General features: G+C 43.5%; 1 protein-coding gene across 6 annotated transcripts in view; it reads left to right on the top strand.

The window, feature by feature from the left end:
• colq (collagen-like tail subunit (single strand of homotrimer) of asymmetric acetylcholinesterase) overlaps positions 1-18,735 on the top strand; it is a 247,710-nt gene that overhangs the window by 124,307 nt on the left and 104,668 nt on the right. For all 6 annotated transcript variants that reach the window (XM_070880848.1, XM_070880844.1, XM_070880849.1 and 3 more), the window contains one exon: positions 9,162-9,266. In XM_070880848.1, coding sequence (XP_070736949.1) covers positions 9,162-9,266 — 105 coding nt within the window. The remainder of the gene's footprint in view (positions 1-9,161; positions 9,267-18,735) is intronic.

Genomic DNA, 18,735 nt, shown 5'->3' with positions numbered 1-18,735 from the left:
CCGGCTAGTACCGCTGGGGCTGAGTGGGCGGGAGATTCATCCCGCTTTTCTCGGCGGGAGCAGGAGCGGAGTGCAGTGAGCGGTGACAGGCGGAGGAGGCCTTTCGACTCAGGAATCATCGGCTCCCGAGTTGTGCGCGCAGCTGTCAAGCTCCGCCCCCCGAAAGGCACCGACAAGAGGCCTGAGACTGCTGACCTGAGATTGCTGTGGGGGGCGGGGGCGATGAGAGAGACTGGGGGGAGAGAGAGATCACTGTGGGGGGGGAGGTGGGACCGGAGGAGAGAGAGACTGGGGGGGTGTGAGAGATCGGTGAGTGGGGGGGGGGGGGGGAAGAGATCGCTCTAGGGGGGAGAAAGATCACTGTGGGAGCGGGGAGAGAGATCGCTGGGGGGTGAGCGAGACTAATAACATTTTTATTATAGTTCATTAATAAAGGAGTAAATAAGACTTTATTAGACCATTTATAAAATAAGATCACTAGTGAACACACACACAAATTTTCCAGACTCAGAGGTTATATTGCTATTCAAACTGCATTATTGGCTAACACTAGAAAATTCTCGAAAACCAATCCATTTAAAATACATCAAACTGTGGAGAGCTATAATGATCTGTGTAATATCAAACATGCCACATTTCTGTGAAACAATTATACCTGTCAGCTCTGTGACAATACCGCCCACTTATGATCCACTTAAAAGCATCTTCTCCAGGACGGTATGCAGTTCCGGCAGTATGTCGGCAGTTCTCATGAAATTTGCACTTTTGGGCGGTATGTGGGCAGTTCTACATAGGAGGACAGTGTAGACCGCCCGGAGTTATGTCACTCATGAATCTTCCGTCGAGCGGTATGTTGGCGGTATGTACCTTTTTTTTTGAGAAACTTGTATTTTCTGGCGGTAAGCGGGTGGTATGTCAATGAATTTTGGGCCCAAAGGGTTTAATTGGTCTCCTTTAAGTGTTTTCAAAATATTTTATCGGGTAGAAACCAATGGGTACTTGTTAGAGGAGTTATGTCGGAGTGGTGAAGTACTGAACAGAATACTTCAGGGCTCAGTGCTGGGAACACTACTCTTTCTAATTTATATCAATGACTTGGATTCTGAAACTCAATGCAAGTGATGGGAGATTTGAGGTAGCTCAGTGATGTTGAACAGTGGATAATGCTCAATGCCACTGAGATGGAATGGATACAGTGAGTGCTAGCTTACTCAAGGAGCTTTACGTTTACACAACTGTAGTATTTTGCTTTGCACCGGCGCTACAGTTACCTTGTAAGCCCAGAGTCAGGACCTAATCCGACATTGGAATAAGATTCTGTGGAGGAGTAGCTTCACACTATGCTGCTCTTGAGTCAGCTCAGTCCTAGCTCCAGATTTATAGTATACAAGTTCAGTGTCGGAAACTCCTTGGTAGCAATGCTAAGCTTATAATCTCAACGCAACCCCATCCTGATCTGTGCCATGCTTCCCAATAGTTGGCGGGGAGTATCACTTGTAGGTGATTTCTGGCAGCCAATGACAGAGGGCATTGAAAGTGATTTGGGAGTAAGCCATGCATCTGCCCTCTTGGCTCCAAGCAGCAAGCTAGACAAATGAAAATGCAAGGGGAAATTTACTTGAATACCCCCACAAAAATACAGAAAAGAAATTATGGGAAAAATATTCCAGGATATCATATAAGTATAAATATTTAAATAGTACTGATAAAGATTGAGGTGATGATATACAATGTAATATACCAAAGGATAGAATTTACAAAATTTGTGCATTCGGAGTGCATGGAGCTCGGTCAGCTCTCCTGTATTTACCATCCGCTGTACATAGGAAATCCTGCAAAGCCTGGTGACCTCAGCACCTGGATCGCCAATACGCACTGCTGGCAAAGATCTGTGCCTGGAAAATGAATTCCTAAAATCTACCCTCAAATTTACACTTAAATACAAACATTTGTTATTAGATGCTGCTAACTTACTGCTTACACCAATAAAACTAACAGCGCCCCCTTTGGAATAGTTTTTTTTTATACTGTGGCTTTGATCAAGGAGGAAGAACCAAGTCTGGAGTACAGGGCTCAGAAATAAATAATTGCTGGATCTGCTTATTACTTCTAACAGCACTCTGCTGTATTATAAGCACACATTAGGCTGACTATACTTGGCTTTATATGATGTGGAGTAGACTATCGGAACTCAAGGCTATAATTAACATGTTCTGTAACTAAAATAAATAATTGAAGAGTTTGGGCAACATACTGTTGAAGTGCCTTAAAGCACTAATACAAGAAACCATGGAATAGGTTTGCTTTCTCCTCTTAACCTACCCCTCCTTCCCCCCACCTCTCACTCACCACTCCCACTGCCCTAACTGAGTTAAAGATCGCAACTGTGCCACTGTGGGAAGATAGTAATCAGAGGTCAACTTAGAAAAAAAAAAGGACAATTCTAAGAAAGATTCACCCTTTGGCTTCAGAGCAGGCATGGTCAAGAAAGTTGTCCTCTCCATCACAGGAGGCACATGCATGAGGAGACTAGAAAGGGTTAAAAGTCAGGAGGAGGTAATTATCTCCAAATAGTCAGCTATATTGCTTTCCTCAAGTGAAGTCTATAAACACTTCATAAAACACAGGTTCTGACAGTATTTTGATGTATTTGCAGAATATAAAACAGATCAGTACACCAACAAATTATCCATCCTCACCCAGAATTATTTTTCTTTGCTTTTCCTTAACATACTTTGTTGGTACCTATATTACAATATCTACTAGGACAGAGGAAATGTCAGTATACCAAATAATAATAATGATAGTGTATTAGCATGGATCGAGAATTGGCTGGCTAACAGAAAACAGAGAGTCGGGATAAATGGGTCCTTTTAAGGTTGGAAATCGGTGGTTAGTGGTGTGCCACAGTGATCGGTGCTGGGGCCACAACTGTTTACAATATACATAGATGACCTGGAAGAGGGGACAGAGTGTTGTGTAACAAAATTTGCAAATGACACAAATATTAGTGGGAAAGCGGGTTGTGTAGAGGACACAGAGAGGCTGCAAAGAGATTTAGATAGGTTAAGCAAATGGGCTAAGGTTTGGCAGATGGAATACAATGTCGGAAAATGTGAGGTCATCCACCTTGGAAAAAAACCCAGTATAAGCGAATATTATTTGAATGGGGAGAAATTACAACATGCTGCGGTGCAGAGGGACCTGGGGGTCCTTGTGCATGAATCCCAAAAAGTTAGTTTGCAGGTGCAGCAGGTAATCAGGAAGGCGAATGGAATGTTGGCCTTCATTGCGAGAGGGATGGAGTACAAAAGCAGGGAGGTCCTGCTGCAACTGTACAGGGTATTGGTGAGGCCGCACCTGGAGTACTGTCGGAGATGAGGGGGTTACCTTATGATGATAGATTGAGTAGACTAGGTCTTTACTCGTTGGAGTTCAGAAGGATGAGGGGTGATCTTATAGAAACATTTAAAATAATGAAAGGGATAGACAAGATAGAGGCAGAGAGGTTGTTTCCACTGGTCGGGGAGACTAGAACTAGGGGGCACAGCCTCAAAATACGGGGGAGCTAATTTAAAACCGAGTTGAGAAGGAATTTCTTCTCCCAGAGGGTTGTGAATCTGTGGAATTCTCTGCCCAAGGAAGCAGTTGAGGCTAGCTCATTGAATGTATTCAAATCACAGATAGATAGATTTTTAACCAATAAGGGAATTAAGGGTTATGGGGAGCGGGCGGGTAAGTGGAGCTGAGTGCACGGCCAGATCAGCCATGATTTTTTTGAATGGCGGAGCAGGCTCGAGGGGCTAGATGGCCTACTCCTGTTCCTAATTCTTATGTTCTTATGTTCTTATATACTACAATGTTAGAAAAACTACCTGTATGAATCCCTTTAACACAACAGCAACCACTATTTGGCAGAAGCTTGGAATGCTTCCTGAGATAGCCTCAGGAATATTTCATACAAGTCAAGCTTAGCACAGTTATAACAAAAGCAAATTACTGCGGCTGCTGAAAATCTGAAATAAAAACATCTGTGGAGAGAGAAACAGAGTTAACATTTCAGATTGATGACCTTTCATCAGAACTGAAAGATGTTAGAGATTTAACAGTTTCTAAGCAAGTACAGAGACAGAGAAAAAGGCATGGGGGAGGGGGCGAAGGTTGAGGAAAGAACAAAAGGAAAGTCCTGTGATAGCGTGGAGGGCAGGAGTGATTAAATTACAGTTATTATAATGTAGGTAATTTATTATCAAAACTTACAATATTTGCAGAATTTCTATAACCTAAAAAAGAGATGCCTCACTTTTAACATGTTTCTTAACTGTTTTATTTTTGGAAGCTGTTGCCACAGAGGAAAAATAACTTTGAAGTCTGCACTGGCCAAACAATTGATTAAGATCTGTATTTTTTTCTGACAAAAATGGTACTATTGTTCTTCCCTTCCCTCATTTCCAATTTCTTGCCCTTCTTTCCTGGGATTTGAAACAACGGCCTCTCGCACAAACGGTCTGTCTTCATGTATGAGCCTAGATAGTCTTACTGTTAGAAGGATATTTGAACCAGGGAAGAGATAACTCAACACACATTTGTATTTGACCTTCCAGACCTGTATGACTCACGTCCACACCAGACAGTGCATTTACCAATTGAGTCGTCTGAAAAGTATGGATTTTCTTTTGAAACCTACATTTTGTTATATTTGAGTTTTTGACTTAGGATTCTGTTTTACTTATTGCACAATAAGGGATTGCTTTGGAACAGGTCTATGCACTCAGACATAATGGGGAACAAAGAAAGGCAGACCAATTGAACAAATACTTTTGTTCTGTCTTTATTAAGGAAGACACAAATAACCTTCCGGAAATACTAGGGGACCAAGGGTCTAGCGAGAAGGAGGAACTGAAGGAAATCCATATTAATCAGGAAATTGTGTTAGGGAAATTGATGGGATTGAAGGCTGATAAATCCCCAGGGCCTGATAGTCTGCATCCCAGAGAAATTAAGGAAGTGGACCTAGAAATAGTGGGTGCATTGGTGGTCATTTTCTAATGTTCTCTAGACTCTGGATCAGTTCCTATGGATTGGAGGGTAGCTAATGTAACCCCACTTTTTAAAAAAGGAGGGAGAAAGAAAACAGGGAATTATAGACTGGTTAGCCTGACATCTGTAGTGGGGAAAATGTTGGAATCAATTATTAAGGATGTAATAGCAGCGCATTTGGAAAGCAGTGACAGGATCGGTCCAAGTCAGCATGGATTTATGAAAGGGGAATCATGCTTGACAAATCTTCTAGAATTTTTTGAGGATGTAACTAGTACAGTGGACAAGGGAGAACCAGTGGATGTAGTGTATTTGGACTTTCAAAAGGCTTTTGACAAGGTCCCACACAAGAGATTGATGTGCAAAATTAAAGCACATAGTATTGGGGGAAATGTACTGACGTGGATAGAGAACTGGTTGTCAGACAGGAAGCAGAGAGTCAGGATAAACGGGTCCTTTTCAGAATGGCAGGCAGTGACTAGTGGGGTGCCGCAGGGCTCAGTGCTGGGACCCCCCGCTCTTTACAATATACATTAATGACTTAGATGAAGGAATTGAGTGTAATATCTCCAAGTTTGCAGATGACACTGAACTGGGTGGCGGTGTGAGCTGTGAGGAGGACGCTAAGAGGCTGCAGGGTGACTTGGACAGGTTAGGTGAGTGGGCAAATGCATGGCAGATGCAGTATAATGTGGATAAATGTGAGGTTATCCACTTTGGTGGCAAAAACACGAAGGCAGAATATTATCTGAATGGCGGCAGATTAGGAAAAGGGGAGGTGCAACGAGACCTGGGTGTCATGGTACATCAGTCATTGAAAGTTGGCATGCAGGTACAGCAGGCGGTGAAGAAGGCAAATGGCATGTTGGCCTTCATAGCTAGGTGATTTGAGTATAGGAGCAGGGAGGTCTTACTGCAGTTGTACAGGGCCTTGGTGAGGCCTCACCTACAATATTGTGTTCAGTTTTGGTCTCCTAATCTGAGGAAGGATGTTCTTGCTATTGAGGGAGTGTAGCGAAGGTTCACCAGACTGATTCCTGACATATGAGGAGAGACAGGATCGACTGGGCCTGTATTCACTGGAGTTTAGAAGAATGAGAGGGGATCTCATAGAAAAATATAACATTCTGACGGGACTGGACAGGTTAGATGCAGGAAGAATGTTCCTGATGTCGGGGAAGTCCAGAACCAGGGGACACAGTCTAAGGATAAGGGGTAAGCCATTTAGGACCGAGATGAGGAGAAACCTCTTCATTCAGAGAGTTGTTAATCTGTGGAATTCTCTACCGCAGAGAGTTGTTAATGCCAGTTTGTTGGATATATTCAAGTGCTAGTTAGATTTGACCCTTACGGCTAAAGGGATCAAGGGGGATGGAGAGAAAGGAGGAAAGGGGTACTGAGGTGAATGATCAGCCATGATCTTATTGAATGGTGGTGCATGCTCAAAGGGCAGAATGGCCTACTCCTGCATCTATTTTCTATGTTTCTATGTTTCTAGCCCATACCATACAGAATTTATTTTAGCTGTCATTTTTTGATAGTTACTACTGAATAGGGATGTCTAAACTTTTTGTTTCCGTGGACCATTTATTCGCACACCATGGGCCACAAATCAATGACTGACCATCTAACCACTTATTGTCTGCTCTCCTACTTTTCAAAGTTGGCGGTGTCCCGTACCCCAGACCTTGACCCTTCAACTTGGATTCTCAATTTAATAAACAGTGGATCAGATTGTGCTTGGGTGCATTGAATTGCTTGGTGAAGAACAAGAAGAATTGTACACTCATGGAGCTCATTCAAATTTCTGTCCATTAATTAATACTGTTGGAAAGTTGGGTGGGCTCTGTTCCCGAGTCTCACCCTCCCCACTTAATTTTACTCTGTGCACTGCGCTCAGGCGATCCAATATACCCAGATACAATAACATAGAAACATAGAAACATAGAAAATAGGTGCAGGAGTAGGCCATTCGGCCCTTCTAGCCTGCACCGCCATTCAATGAGTTCATGGCTGAACATGCAACTTCAGTACCCCATTCCTGCTTTCTCACCATACCCCTTGATTCCCCTAGTAGTAAGGACTTCATCTAACTCATTTTTGAATATATTTAGTGAATTGGCCTCAACAACTTTCTGTGGTAGAGAATTCCACACGTTCACCACTCTCTGGGTGAAGAAATTCCTCCTCATCTCGGTCCTAAATGGCTTCCCCCTTATCCTTAGATTGTGTCCCCTGGTTCTGGACTTCCCCAACATTGGGAACATTCTTCCTGCATCTAACCTGTCTAACCCCGTCAGAATTTTAAATGTTTCTATGAGGTCCCCTCTCATTCTTCTGAACTCCAGTGAATACAAGCCCAGTTGATCCAATCTTTCTTGATAGGTCAGTCCCGCCATCCCGGGAATCAGTCTGGTGAACCTTCGCTGCACTCCCTCAATAGCAAGAATGTCCTTCCTCAGGTTAGGAGACCAAAACTGTACACAATACTCCAGGTGTGGCCTCACCAAGGCCCTGTACAATTGTAGCAACACCTCCCTGCCCCTGTACTCAAATCCCCTCGCTATGAAGGCCAACATGCCATTTGCTTTCTTAACCGCCTGCTGTACCTGCATGCCAACCTTCAATGACTGATGTACCATGACACCCAGGTCTCTTTGCACCTCCCCTTTTCCTAATCTGTCACCATTCAGATAATAGTCTGTTTCTCTGTTTTTACCACCAAAGTGGATAACCTCACATTTATCCACATTATACTTCATCTGCCATGCATTTGCCCACTCACCTAACCTATCCAAGTCGCTCTGCAGCCTCATAGCATCCTCCTCGCAGCTCACACTGCCACCCAACTTGTGTCATCCGCAAATTTGGAGATACTACATTTAATCCCCTCGTCTAAATCATTAATATACAGTGTAAACAGCTGGGGCCCCAGCACAGAACCTTGCGGTACCCCACTAGTCACTGCCTGCCATTCTGAAAAGTCCCCATTTACTCCTACTCTTTGCTTCCTGTCTGACAACCAGTTCTCAATCCATGTCAGCACACTACCCCCAATTCCATGTGCTTTAACTTTGCACATTAATCTCTTGTGTGGGACCTTGTCGAAAGCCTTCTGAAAGTCCAAATATACCACATCAACTGGTTCTCCCTTGTCCACTCTACTGGAAACATCCTCAAAAAATTCCAGAAGATTTGTCAAGCATGATTTCCCTTTCACAAATCCATGCTGACTTGGACCTATCATATTACCTCTTTCCAAATGCACTGCTATGACATCCTTAATAATTGATTCCATCATTTTACCCACTACCGATGTCAGGCTGACCGGTCTATAATTCCCTGTTTTCTCTCTCCCTCCTTTTTTAAAAAGTGGGGTTACATTGGCTGCCTCCACTCCATAGGAACTGATCCAGAGTCAATGGAATGTTGGAAAATGACTGTCAATGCATCCACTATTTCCAAGGCCACCTCCTTAAGTACTCTGGGATGCAGTCCATCAGGCCCTGGGGATTTATCGGCCTTCAATCCCATCAATTTCCCCAACACAATTTCCCGACTAATAAGGATTTCCCTCAGTTCCTCCTCCTTACTAGACCCTCCGACCCCTGTTATATCCGGAAGGTTGTTTGTGTCCTCCTCAGTGAATACCGAACCAAAGTACTTGTTCAATTGGTCCGCCATTTCTTTGTTCCCCGTTATGACTTCCCCTGATTCTGACTGCAGGGGACCTACGTTTGTCTTTACTAACCTTTTTCTCTTTACATATCTATAGAAACTTTTGCAATCCGTCTTAATGTTCCCTGCAAGCTTCTTCTCGTACTCCATTTTCCCTGCCCTAATCAAACCCTTTGTCCTCCTCTGCTGAGTTCTAAATTTCTCCCAGTCCCCGGGTTCGCTGCTATTTCTGGCCAATTTGTATGCCACTTCCTTGGCTTTAATGCTATCCCTGATTTCCCTTGATAACAGGGAAATCTCCCTTGGGGTGTTCTTTTGAGAGTCTGCTATGATGTTTAGAAATAGTTATTGCAATGCATGGCACATGATTGATCAATGAACTGATCGCAAATTAAAATACTGAGTCAACATGACATTTTTTCTGTAATGTTTTTGTTTCTTAGCAAGAAGAAGTAAATTTGAAGAATTTACCTTTGGAAGTAAAGACAACTGAATCTTCATTTAAAGAATCAGGTATAATTGGTCCTCCTGGACCTACAGGCCCCCAGGTAAGATTAGTTCACAGTTTGGGATGAACAATATGATCTGAATCTTGACTCTCTTTTAACCTTGAATTTGCACTATTTAAAAGTAACAGGTGTTTGATTTCGGCTTCACTCAAACCTCCGCCTTTCCTTTCCCTGGTCCCAGCCACTCTCCCATTAAGGGCATGAAGACTTTAATATTTTTGTTTGTCTCCGATTGATATTACTGAGTAAACTATAAATTGTCAGACATCTGCAATAGGTATTTTGTGTCATTTAAGCCATGAGGAAATCAGTTACATTTGTGGTAGTTGCTGTAAAAGGAGGACGGTTTAATCCATATTTTTGGATATAATATTAAAGTGGGCTATCAAAGAACAGTGTTGGGTGTTTGAGTGCTCTGGGTCTGGAATTTGTAAGCTGTGGAAATTCAAGTATTTGAGAAGCTGACCGGAGGTTGGTGAGTGAACTTCCCCACACTGTCCCACAACGTGGACTGGTACCCCTTTAACTTGTGCACCATGTTTTTTTTTTAAAAAGGATTGGACTTCGCCTTTAGTGTTACCCAAGTGTCAAAGCCACCAAATTTGAGTTGATCTCAAATTAATTTAACGTGTTTTTTTATCACCAGTAAATGGGCTTTATATCAACATTAAACAGTTCTGCTTAAGGAAACAGTTAAGATGTACCATTTTACAATAATGTGATGACTGCCACTTTTTGCAGTAGTTGCAATTACTATTTGGAGAAGATTTTGATGCCCTGTGAAGATATTTGCATCTGTCTGGTATTAACAGTAAAATAAAAATTAGCGATCGCTAAAATCATGTAGATGATGCAGATCATGACGTCAGTGAGTGTGCAAAGCTCACTTGATACCCGATCTGCGAGTTTCCACTTCGCCATTTCACTTACCGACATGCTTCAAGTGCTATGAGCTGAGTAAACATTGACAAGCAGGAAGGAGGCTCTAGCAGCGGTATGTAAAGGAACTACATCAGCAACTACCTAACATGATTGTTCAGTTTGACTGGCTCTGTGCAACTTTCTGCAACTTCAGCAGCTTTATAAACTTCTTTCAAGGTACTAAGGTAACAGGGGGTGTTGTTATAAGTGGGGAACGCCTTTATTCTTATTTAAAGGCTTCGGCTCACAACTCTTGTTCACAGTCATAGGGCCTCGACTTGCAGTCCCTTCGCTCAAGTATCTTCGGGAGAGCGAGCGGAGGCAGCGAACCAGACGAGAAGTGGGAGGAGAATGAGGGCCGCGGGGCTCGCAACAGGAGGCCTTACCCAGCTAGTGCTTTCCGAGAGCACTTGTCTTACCCCTACTTAAGCGAGGAGCTGTGTATTAAGAAACTCCGCTTCACCAAGGAGGTGGTCACAGAATTCTGCCACCTCCTGCAACAAGACCTGCAGCCTTGGAGCAGGGCAATCACGGCTCTCCCAGTGGCCCTCAAGGTCACCATGGCCCTCAATTTCTTTGCCAGTGGATCCTTCCAGTCATCAGGAGACATAGTTAACATCTCACAGTTCTCCGTCCATCACTGCATCCGGGAAGTCATAGAGGTTCTCTATTCCAGGAGAAGGGACTATATTATCTTCCCTCTCAGCAGATAAAAGCAGGACGAGCACACATGTAGCTTTGCCAGGATAGTGTGCTTCCCCATAGTGCAGGATGCCATTGACTGCACCCACATTACCACTCACTTAATGATGCATCCTGATGGTTAATGCCCGCTCTCTTGGCAGCAGTCAGGATGCCTTCATCCTGCATCAGTCCGGTGAGCCAGCAATCTTCCAGCCACCACATCAAACCCGAGGGTGGCTGCTCGGAGACAAGGGCTATCCACTCTGCACCTGGCTGATGACTCCCCTCCTCAATCCCACAACTGCTGCCCAGCAATCATATAATGCTTCCACCAGGAACATCATCGAGCAGATCATCAGGCTACTGAAGCAACGGTTCCGCTGCCTTAACCTCTCGGGAGGAGCCCTCCAGTACATGTTTGAGCGGATGTCCCATTTCGTGGTGGTCTGCTGCATGCTTCACAACTTGGTCATCATGAGGGCGCAGCCCTTGCCACCAGAAATTGCGGGACCATCTCAGGAGGAGAACGAGGGAGAGTAGGAGGAGAAGAATGAAGAGGATGAGGACGAGGCAGATAGTCAATCCACCTTCTAGACAGGCTGTCCGTGAACATCTCATCAGATCCTCCTTGCTCACCATATCTCTGAACTCTGGGGAGGTACCATCGGATTGGAAAGCAGCTAATGTAATGCCTGTTTAAAAAAAGAGGACAGACAAAAGGCAGGTAACTATAGGCCGGTTAGTTTAACATCTGTAATGGGGAAAATGCTTGAAGCTATCATTAAGGAAGAAATAGCGGGACATCTAGATAGGAATAGTGCAATCAAGCAGACGCAACATGGATTCATGAAGGGGAAATCATGTTTAACTAATTTACTGGAATTCTTTGAGGATATAACGAGCATGGTGGATAGAGGTGTACCGATGGATGTGGTATATTTGGATTTTCAAAAGGCATTCGGTAAGGTGCCACACAAAAGGTTACTGCAGAAGATAAAGGTATGCGGAGTCAGAGGAAATGTATTAGCATGGATAGAGAATTGGCTAACTAACAGAAAGCAGAGAGTCGGGAAAAATGGTCCTTTTCAGGTTGGAAATCGGTAGTTAGTGGTGTGCCACAGGGATCGGTGCTGGGGCCACAACTGTTTACAATATACATAGATGACCTGGAAGAGGGGACAGAGTGTAGTGTAACAAAATTTGCAGATGACACAAAGCTTAATGGGAAAGCGGGTTGTGTAGAGGACACAGAGAGGCTGAAAAGAGATTTAGATAGGTTAAGCAAATGGGCTAAGGTTTGGCAGATGGAATACAATGTCGGAAAATGTGAAGTCATCCACCTTGGAACAAAAAACAGTAAAAGAGAATATTATTTGAATGGGGAGAAATTACAACATGCTGCGGTGCAAAGGGACCTGGGGGTGCTTGTGCATGAATCCTAAAAAGTTAGTTTGCAGGTGCAGCGGGTAATCAGGAAGGCGAATGGAATGTTGGCCTTCATTGCGAGAGGGATGGAGTACAAAAGCAGGGAGGTCCTGCTGCAACTGTACAGGGTATTGGTGAGGCCGCACCTGGAATACTGCGTGCAGTTTTGGTCATCTTACTTAAGGAAGGATATACTAGCTTTGGAGGGGGTACAGAGACGATTCACTAGGCTGATTCCGGAGATGAGGGAGTTACCTTATGATGATAGATTGAGTAGACTGGGTCTTTACTCATAGGAGTTCAGAAGGATGAGGGGTGATCTTATAGAAACATTTAAAATAATGAAAGGGATAGACAAGATAGAGGCAGAGAGGTTGTTTCCACTGGTCGGGGAGACTAGAACTAGGGGGCACAGCCTCAAAATACAGGGGAGACAATTTAAAACCGAGTTGAGAAGGAATTTCTTCTCCCAGAGGGTTGTGAATCTGTGGAATTCTCTGCCCAAGAAAGCAGTTGAGGCTAGCTCATTGAATGTATTCAAATCACAGATAGGGAATTAAGGGTTATGGGGAGCGGGCGGGTAAGTGGAGCTGAGTCCACGGTCAGATCAGCCATGATCTTGTTGAATGGTGGAGCAGGCTCGAGCGGCTAGATGGCCTACTCCTGTTCCTAATTCTTATGTTCTTATGTTCTTATGAATTCTTGGAATAGAACAAAACGGAATTGAGGGCCATTTTCAGAAACAAGCTCTTCAGGCAAGCCATGACATGCAAAGATAGACCTCAACTCATCTTTGGTACATTCAGTGAAGAACATAACGATATAAGAAATAGGAGCAGGAGAAGGCCATACAGCCCCTCAAGCCTGCTCTGCCATTCAATAAGATCATGGCTGATCATCGACCTTAACTCCACTTTCCCGTCTGATCTCCATATCCCTTGATTCCTCTAGAGATCAAAACTATATCTGTCTCAGCTTTGAATATACTCAAAGACTCGGCATCCACAGCCCTCTGGGGCAGAGAATTCCAAAGATTCACTACCTTCTGAGTGAAGAAATTCCTCCTCATCTCAGTCTTAAATGGCCTACCCCTTATCCTGAGACTATGCCCCCTAATTCTAGACATACCACTCGACTCCAACCTCTCAGCATCTACACTGTCAATCCCCTTCAAAATCTTGTATGTTTCAATTAGATCACCTCTAATTCTTCTAAATTCCAGAAAGTATAGGCAATCTCTTATCATAGGACAGCCCTATCATCCCAGGAATCAATCCAGTGAACCTCCATTGCACCATCTCCAAGGCAAGTATATCCTTCCTTAGATAAGGAATCCAAAACTGTGCACTCACCAAGGCCCTGTACAATTGTATCAAGACTTCCTTACTCTTGTACTCCAACCCCCTTGCAATAAAGGCCAACATGTCATTTGCCTTCCTCATTGCTTGCTGTACCTGCATGCTACTTTCTGTGTTTCTTGCACGAGGACACCCAAATCCCTCTGAACACCAATATTTAAAAGTTTCTCACCGTTTAAAAAATATTCTGTTTTCTACCAAATTTCTTCCTACCAAAGTGAATAACTTTACACTATACTTCATCTTACTGCCCACTCACTTAGTCTATCTATATCCCTTTGGAGGCACTTTGTGTTCTCCTCACAGCTTACTGTCCCACCTAGCTTTGTATCGTCAGCAAACTTGGATACATTAAGCTCGGTCCCTTCATCTAGGTCATTAATATAGATTGTAAATAGCTGAGGGCCCCAGCACTGATCCTTGCAGCACCCCACTAGTTACAGCCCGTCAACCTGAAAAAGACCCGTTTATCCCTACTCTCTGTTTGCTGTCCGTTAACCAATCCTCTATCCATGTTAATACATTACCCCCATGACCCCTTATCTTGTGTAATAACCTTTTAAGTGGCACCTTATCAAATGGCTTTTGGAAATCCAAATAAACTACATCCACTGGTTCTCCTTTATCTACATCCTCAAACAGCACTAATAAATTTGTCAAACACGATTTCCCTTTCATAAAACTATGTTGACTCTGCCTAATCATATTATAATTTTATAAGTGCCCTGATACCACTTCCTTAACTATGGATCACAGAATTTTCCTGACGACTGATGTCAGGCTAACAGGCCTGTAGTTCCCTTTTCCATCTCTCCCTCCTTTCTTGAATAGCGGTGTTACATTTGCAACCTTTCAATCCTCTGGGACCATTCAAGAATCTAGGGAATTTTGGAAGATCAAAACCAATGCATCCACTATCTCTGCAGCCACCTCTTTTAGAATCATAGTATATAGGCCGTCAGGTCCAGGGGATTTGTTGGCTTTTAGTCCAATTAGTTTCTCTAGTACTTTTTCTCTACTTACATTGGCATGAAAATTGTGGCCTCTCCAGGTGCGTACGATGTGTGCACACACCCGAAGAGGACTCGCAAATGCCAGTTCTCAGCGTGCGATGCGCATGCGCCAAGAACCGGTGTCACATGCATCCCCGGGAGAATGACATTTGTGGAAGGAGATTTGGGCTATTTGCCCAACTCTTGCCCAGCAAGTGTTCTTCAAACTCTTACGCCTGGTAAAAGCAGGTGTATGGCCTACTTTTACCAGCGTAAGAGTTTTAAAACATAGAAAAGTTAAATGTTACTACTTGTTTTAATATTAAAAACCATGTCTATGAAAGTAAGTTTATTTTCAACACTATTACAACAATTTTTTAAATTCAAAAAATATATTTTTCTCTAAAACATTTAATTTAATGCAATTTCTATTAATTTTTAAAAAGTGAAGTGTTTTTCAAATTTATGTTTGTGTTTTATTTGATTTAGGGGTATTCTCATTGATAGTAATGAGAGCTCGGAGTTCCCATTACTATGAATGTGAATACTACATTGTGATTGGTGGTCCAGGCCCACGTGATCCCAGGATACGTATACGATCCTGGAAGATATGTTCCCTTACGTGGACTGCAAAACTAGGCCATGGAGCGCAATCCTACGTTCCTCTGGGACCACCAAGTATTTTCGTTAAAAAAATTTCAGTCGGAGGCATCCGGCTGCAGGAATCCTCCAACTTCAATTTTTCCCCCATTAATTACGTTAAGTTCCTTACCCTCATTAGACCCTTGGTTTCCGAACATTTTTGGTACTTTTCGTGTTTTCTACGGCGAAGACAGATATAAAATATTTAATGTTTCTGTCATTTCCTTATTCCCCATAATAATTTCTCCTGTCTCAGCCTCTAAGGGACCAACATTTACTTTTGCTATTCTCTTCCTTTTTACATAGAAGTTCTAACAATCTGTTTTTAAATTTCTTGCTAGTTTTCTCTCATATTCTATTTTTTTCCCTTTTTATCAATTTTTTGGCCATCCTTTGCTGGTTTCTGAAACTCTCCCAATCCTCAGGATTCCCACTATTCTTTGCAACATTGTAAGCTTCTTCTTTCAATCTAGTGCTATCCTTAAATTCTTTAGTCAGCCACAGATGGATCACTTTTCCCATGGAGATTTTGTTTCTCAATGGAATGTGTATTTGTTGAGAATTATGAAATATTTCTTTATTGGTAGTCTGTTGTATCCAACAAAGACGTCGATGTGCTAATCATCAATGGCATGTGTCTTCAAGTGGCTGTATAGGCCAATTTTGGATGCACATAGTCTCTTGCACGTCGGACAAGGGAAGTTCAATGTTCCTGATGCTGACAGTACTGCCACCTGATGTCGTCTATCTCTAGTGTCCCGCAGGCGTTGACATCGGCTTTCTTCGAAGGTCTGGCAGGCAGTCCTCGTGAGGGTTCGCCACTGGATTTTATTAGCTGCTGTATTCCCGAGGTCCTTTGGTCGGATGCCACAGTACTGGAGGTTAGCCTTGATGCAATTTTTGTAGTGCTTGCAGGGGCGCCCTGGTGTCTTCGGCCTTCACAGAGCTCGCCGTGAAGAAGCTGACGAGTGATCCTTGACTCATCCATGTGGATGACATGTCCAGCCCACCGGAACTGGGCTCGCATGATCATCACCTCAATGCTAGTTGATTGTGCTCTCTCCAGAACCTCAAAGTTTGACACCCGGTCTTGCCAGCATATGTGGGGTATAGATCTGAGACTGCACATATGGAAAGCTTCCAACTTTGATGTGACGCCTGTAGGGTGTCCAGGTCTCACATCCATAAAGGAGAGATGAGAGAACGACTGCTCTATACACCAACAGTTTAGTTGACAGTAGGATCTTGATCTTCCTCCTAGCATGGACGAAGTAAAAAAAGCCATCAACCAGATGAGTACTGGAAAGGCTCCAGGAAAGGATGGAATCCCTGCCGAAATCTACAAGGCAATAGGCCCAGCAACTCTCGAGGCCTTTCATGACATAATAACTAGCATCTGGGAAGATGAAGACATGCCACAGGACTTCCATGACGCTATGATAGTTTCCCTCTACAAGAACAAGGACAACAAAGCAGACTGTGGCAACTACAGGGGAATATCGCTTCTGTCCATTGCTGGGAAGATTATCGCCCGCATAGTATTGAACCAACTCATAGCTAGTGTCTCAGAAGTAAATCTTCCAGAAACACAATGTGGCTTTCGACCTGGTCGGAGCACAGCGGACATAATCTTTGCACTCAGACAAGTGCAGGAGAAGTGCATTGAGCAGAACATGGACCTGTACGCTGTATTTATTGACCTCACCAAGGCTTTTGATACTGCCAACAGAGCAGCGCTGTGGTCAATAATGACGAAACTTGGGTGCCCAAGGAAGTTTGTCCACATCATCGAGCTGTTTCATGACATGACAGGTAAAGTGCTCTCAGACGGCACAACCACGACCCCATTTGCCATCTCAAATGGAGTGAAACAAGGTTGTGTACTCGTTCCAGTTCTGTTCAACCTATTCTTTACCTGTGTCTTGAACTATGCCATAAAAGACTTGGAGTTTGGGGTCTACCTGAAATATCGATTAGATGGTTCACTGTTCAACCTCCGCTGCCTTGCTGCAAAGACCAAAGTACGGAAACGACTCATCCTAGAGGCACTCTTTGCTGACAACTGCGCCCTTATGGCACACAAGGAGAATATTTCTTTAAATGCTAGCTTATCTACCACCAACCTTTTAATCTATTTTTCCAATCTACCTTAGCCAACTCGTCCCTCATACCTATGTAAATGGCATTATTTAACTTGTAGTATTTGAACCCAAGTGCATCACTTCAATCCACTTTGAGTGATGATCTACAAGTACCAGGAAATATGAATGGGCCTGAAATTCCGATCGAGGTCTTCCCATGGGCAATCGACTGAAAAAGTTAAAAAAGATGCGCACCTACTTGTTCCTGCTGCGCCTGTTCGAACTTCCGAACCTGAGGCCTTCACTCCCATGCATCGGAGCGCGTGCACGTCAGGACGTGCGCAGGACTGGAGCTGTAGTCACATGGCTCTGGGCAGCCAATCAAGGTACAGTATTTTCTCATTCATAATATTGACTCCGTAAGTTGGAGTTCCCATTATTATGAATGAGAACCCCCGAAAACACACAAAACACTAATAAAAAATAGAAAAATACACTACATATTTAAGAATCATTTAAATTAAAGTTCTTTAAAAAAAGTCAGGAAAATATATTTTTTTATAAGAGGCCTTGAAATAAACTTACTGCAGTGGGTAGGGTTTTTAACAATAAAATGTGTTTTTATAACTTTATTTTAAAATGCCTTTGTGTATTTTTAAACACTTGCGCCTGTAAAAGTAGGCTATACGCCTGCTTTTTCAGGCGCAAGATTTTTGAGGACATTTGCTGGGCAAGATATGCACAAGTGTCCTCGTTCCCGATATGCGCGAGATCTGTCAAGCCAGAAACTTGACAGATCGGAAAAGCCGGTTTTTAGCGCTTTTCCAATGCCTTCCCGGGTCCGTAGAAACTTCGTACGGACCCAGGACATCGGAACTTCAGGGCCAGTCATTTGCTTTCTCACAGAAGTCGACATGTACTCTCTGAAAACTTGGCCATGATCAGGGTTGCCATGGAATTTTGGGTGGTTTGTTTCTGCAATTTTGGCAAATGCTGAATTTGCTGACAAGTGATTCAAGATCACTGTCCAATTCAGGCCAGTAAACAAAGTTTCTTGCAATTGATTTCATACTGACAATCCCTGGATGTTCAGTATGAAGTTCGTCCAGTATTCTATGGGGCCGAAATTCATCACCTCACCACCCGCTGCCGCCGACTGCTGCCCACAGCCGGCGGCATGGCTCTTCTTGATCCGCCGAGTGCCACTTTGGAGGTGGTCTGGAGCGGGTGGGAGGAGAGAGTCACCGGGGGTAGACCACTGCGAGGAGACTGGTCTGTCCCCAACGGTGAGTATGAAGAACCTGAAAAAAAGGTAAGTGAACATTTAAAAAAAACATTTCCACAGCGACTTACCTGCACGGGGTTCCCTGGAGGTCTTCCGATAGTTTTTTAATTTTCTACTACT

Source organism: Pristiophorus japonicus, chromosome 5 (assembly GCF_044704955.1).
Source record: "Pristiophorus japonicus isolate sPriJap1 chromosome 5, sPriJap1.hap1, whole genome shotgun sequence".
Classification (NCBI taxonomy): Eukaryota; Metazoa; Chordata; class Chondrichthyes; family Pristiophoridae; genus Pristiophorus; species Pristiophorus japonicus.
This window is presented reverse-complemented; position numbering and strand designations above follow the sequence as displayed.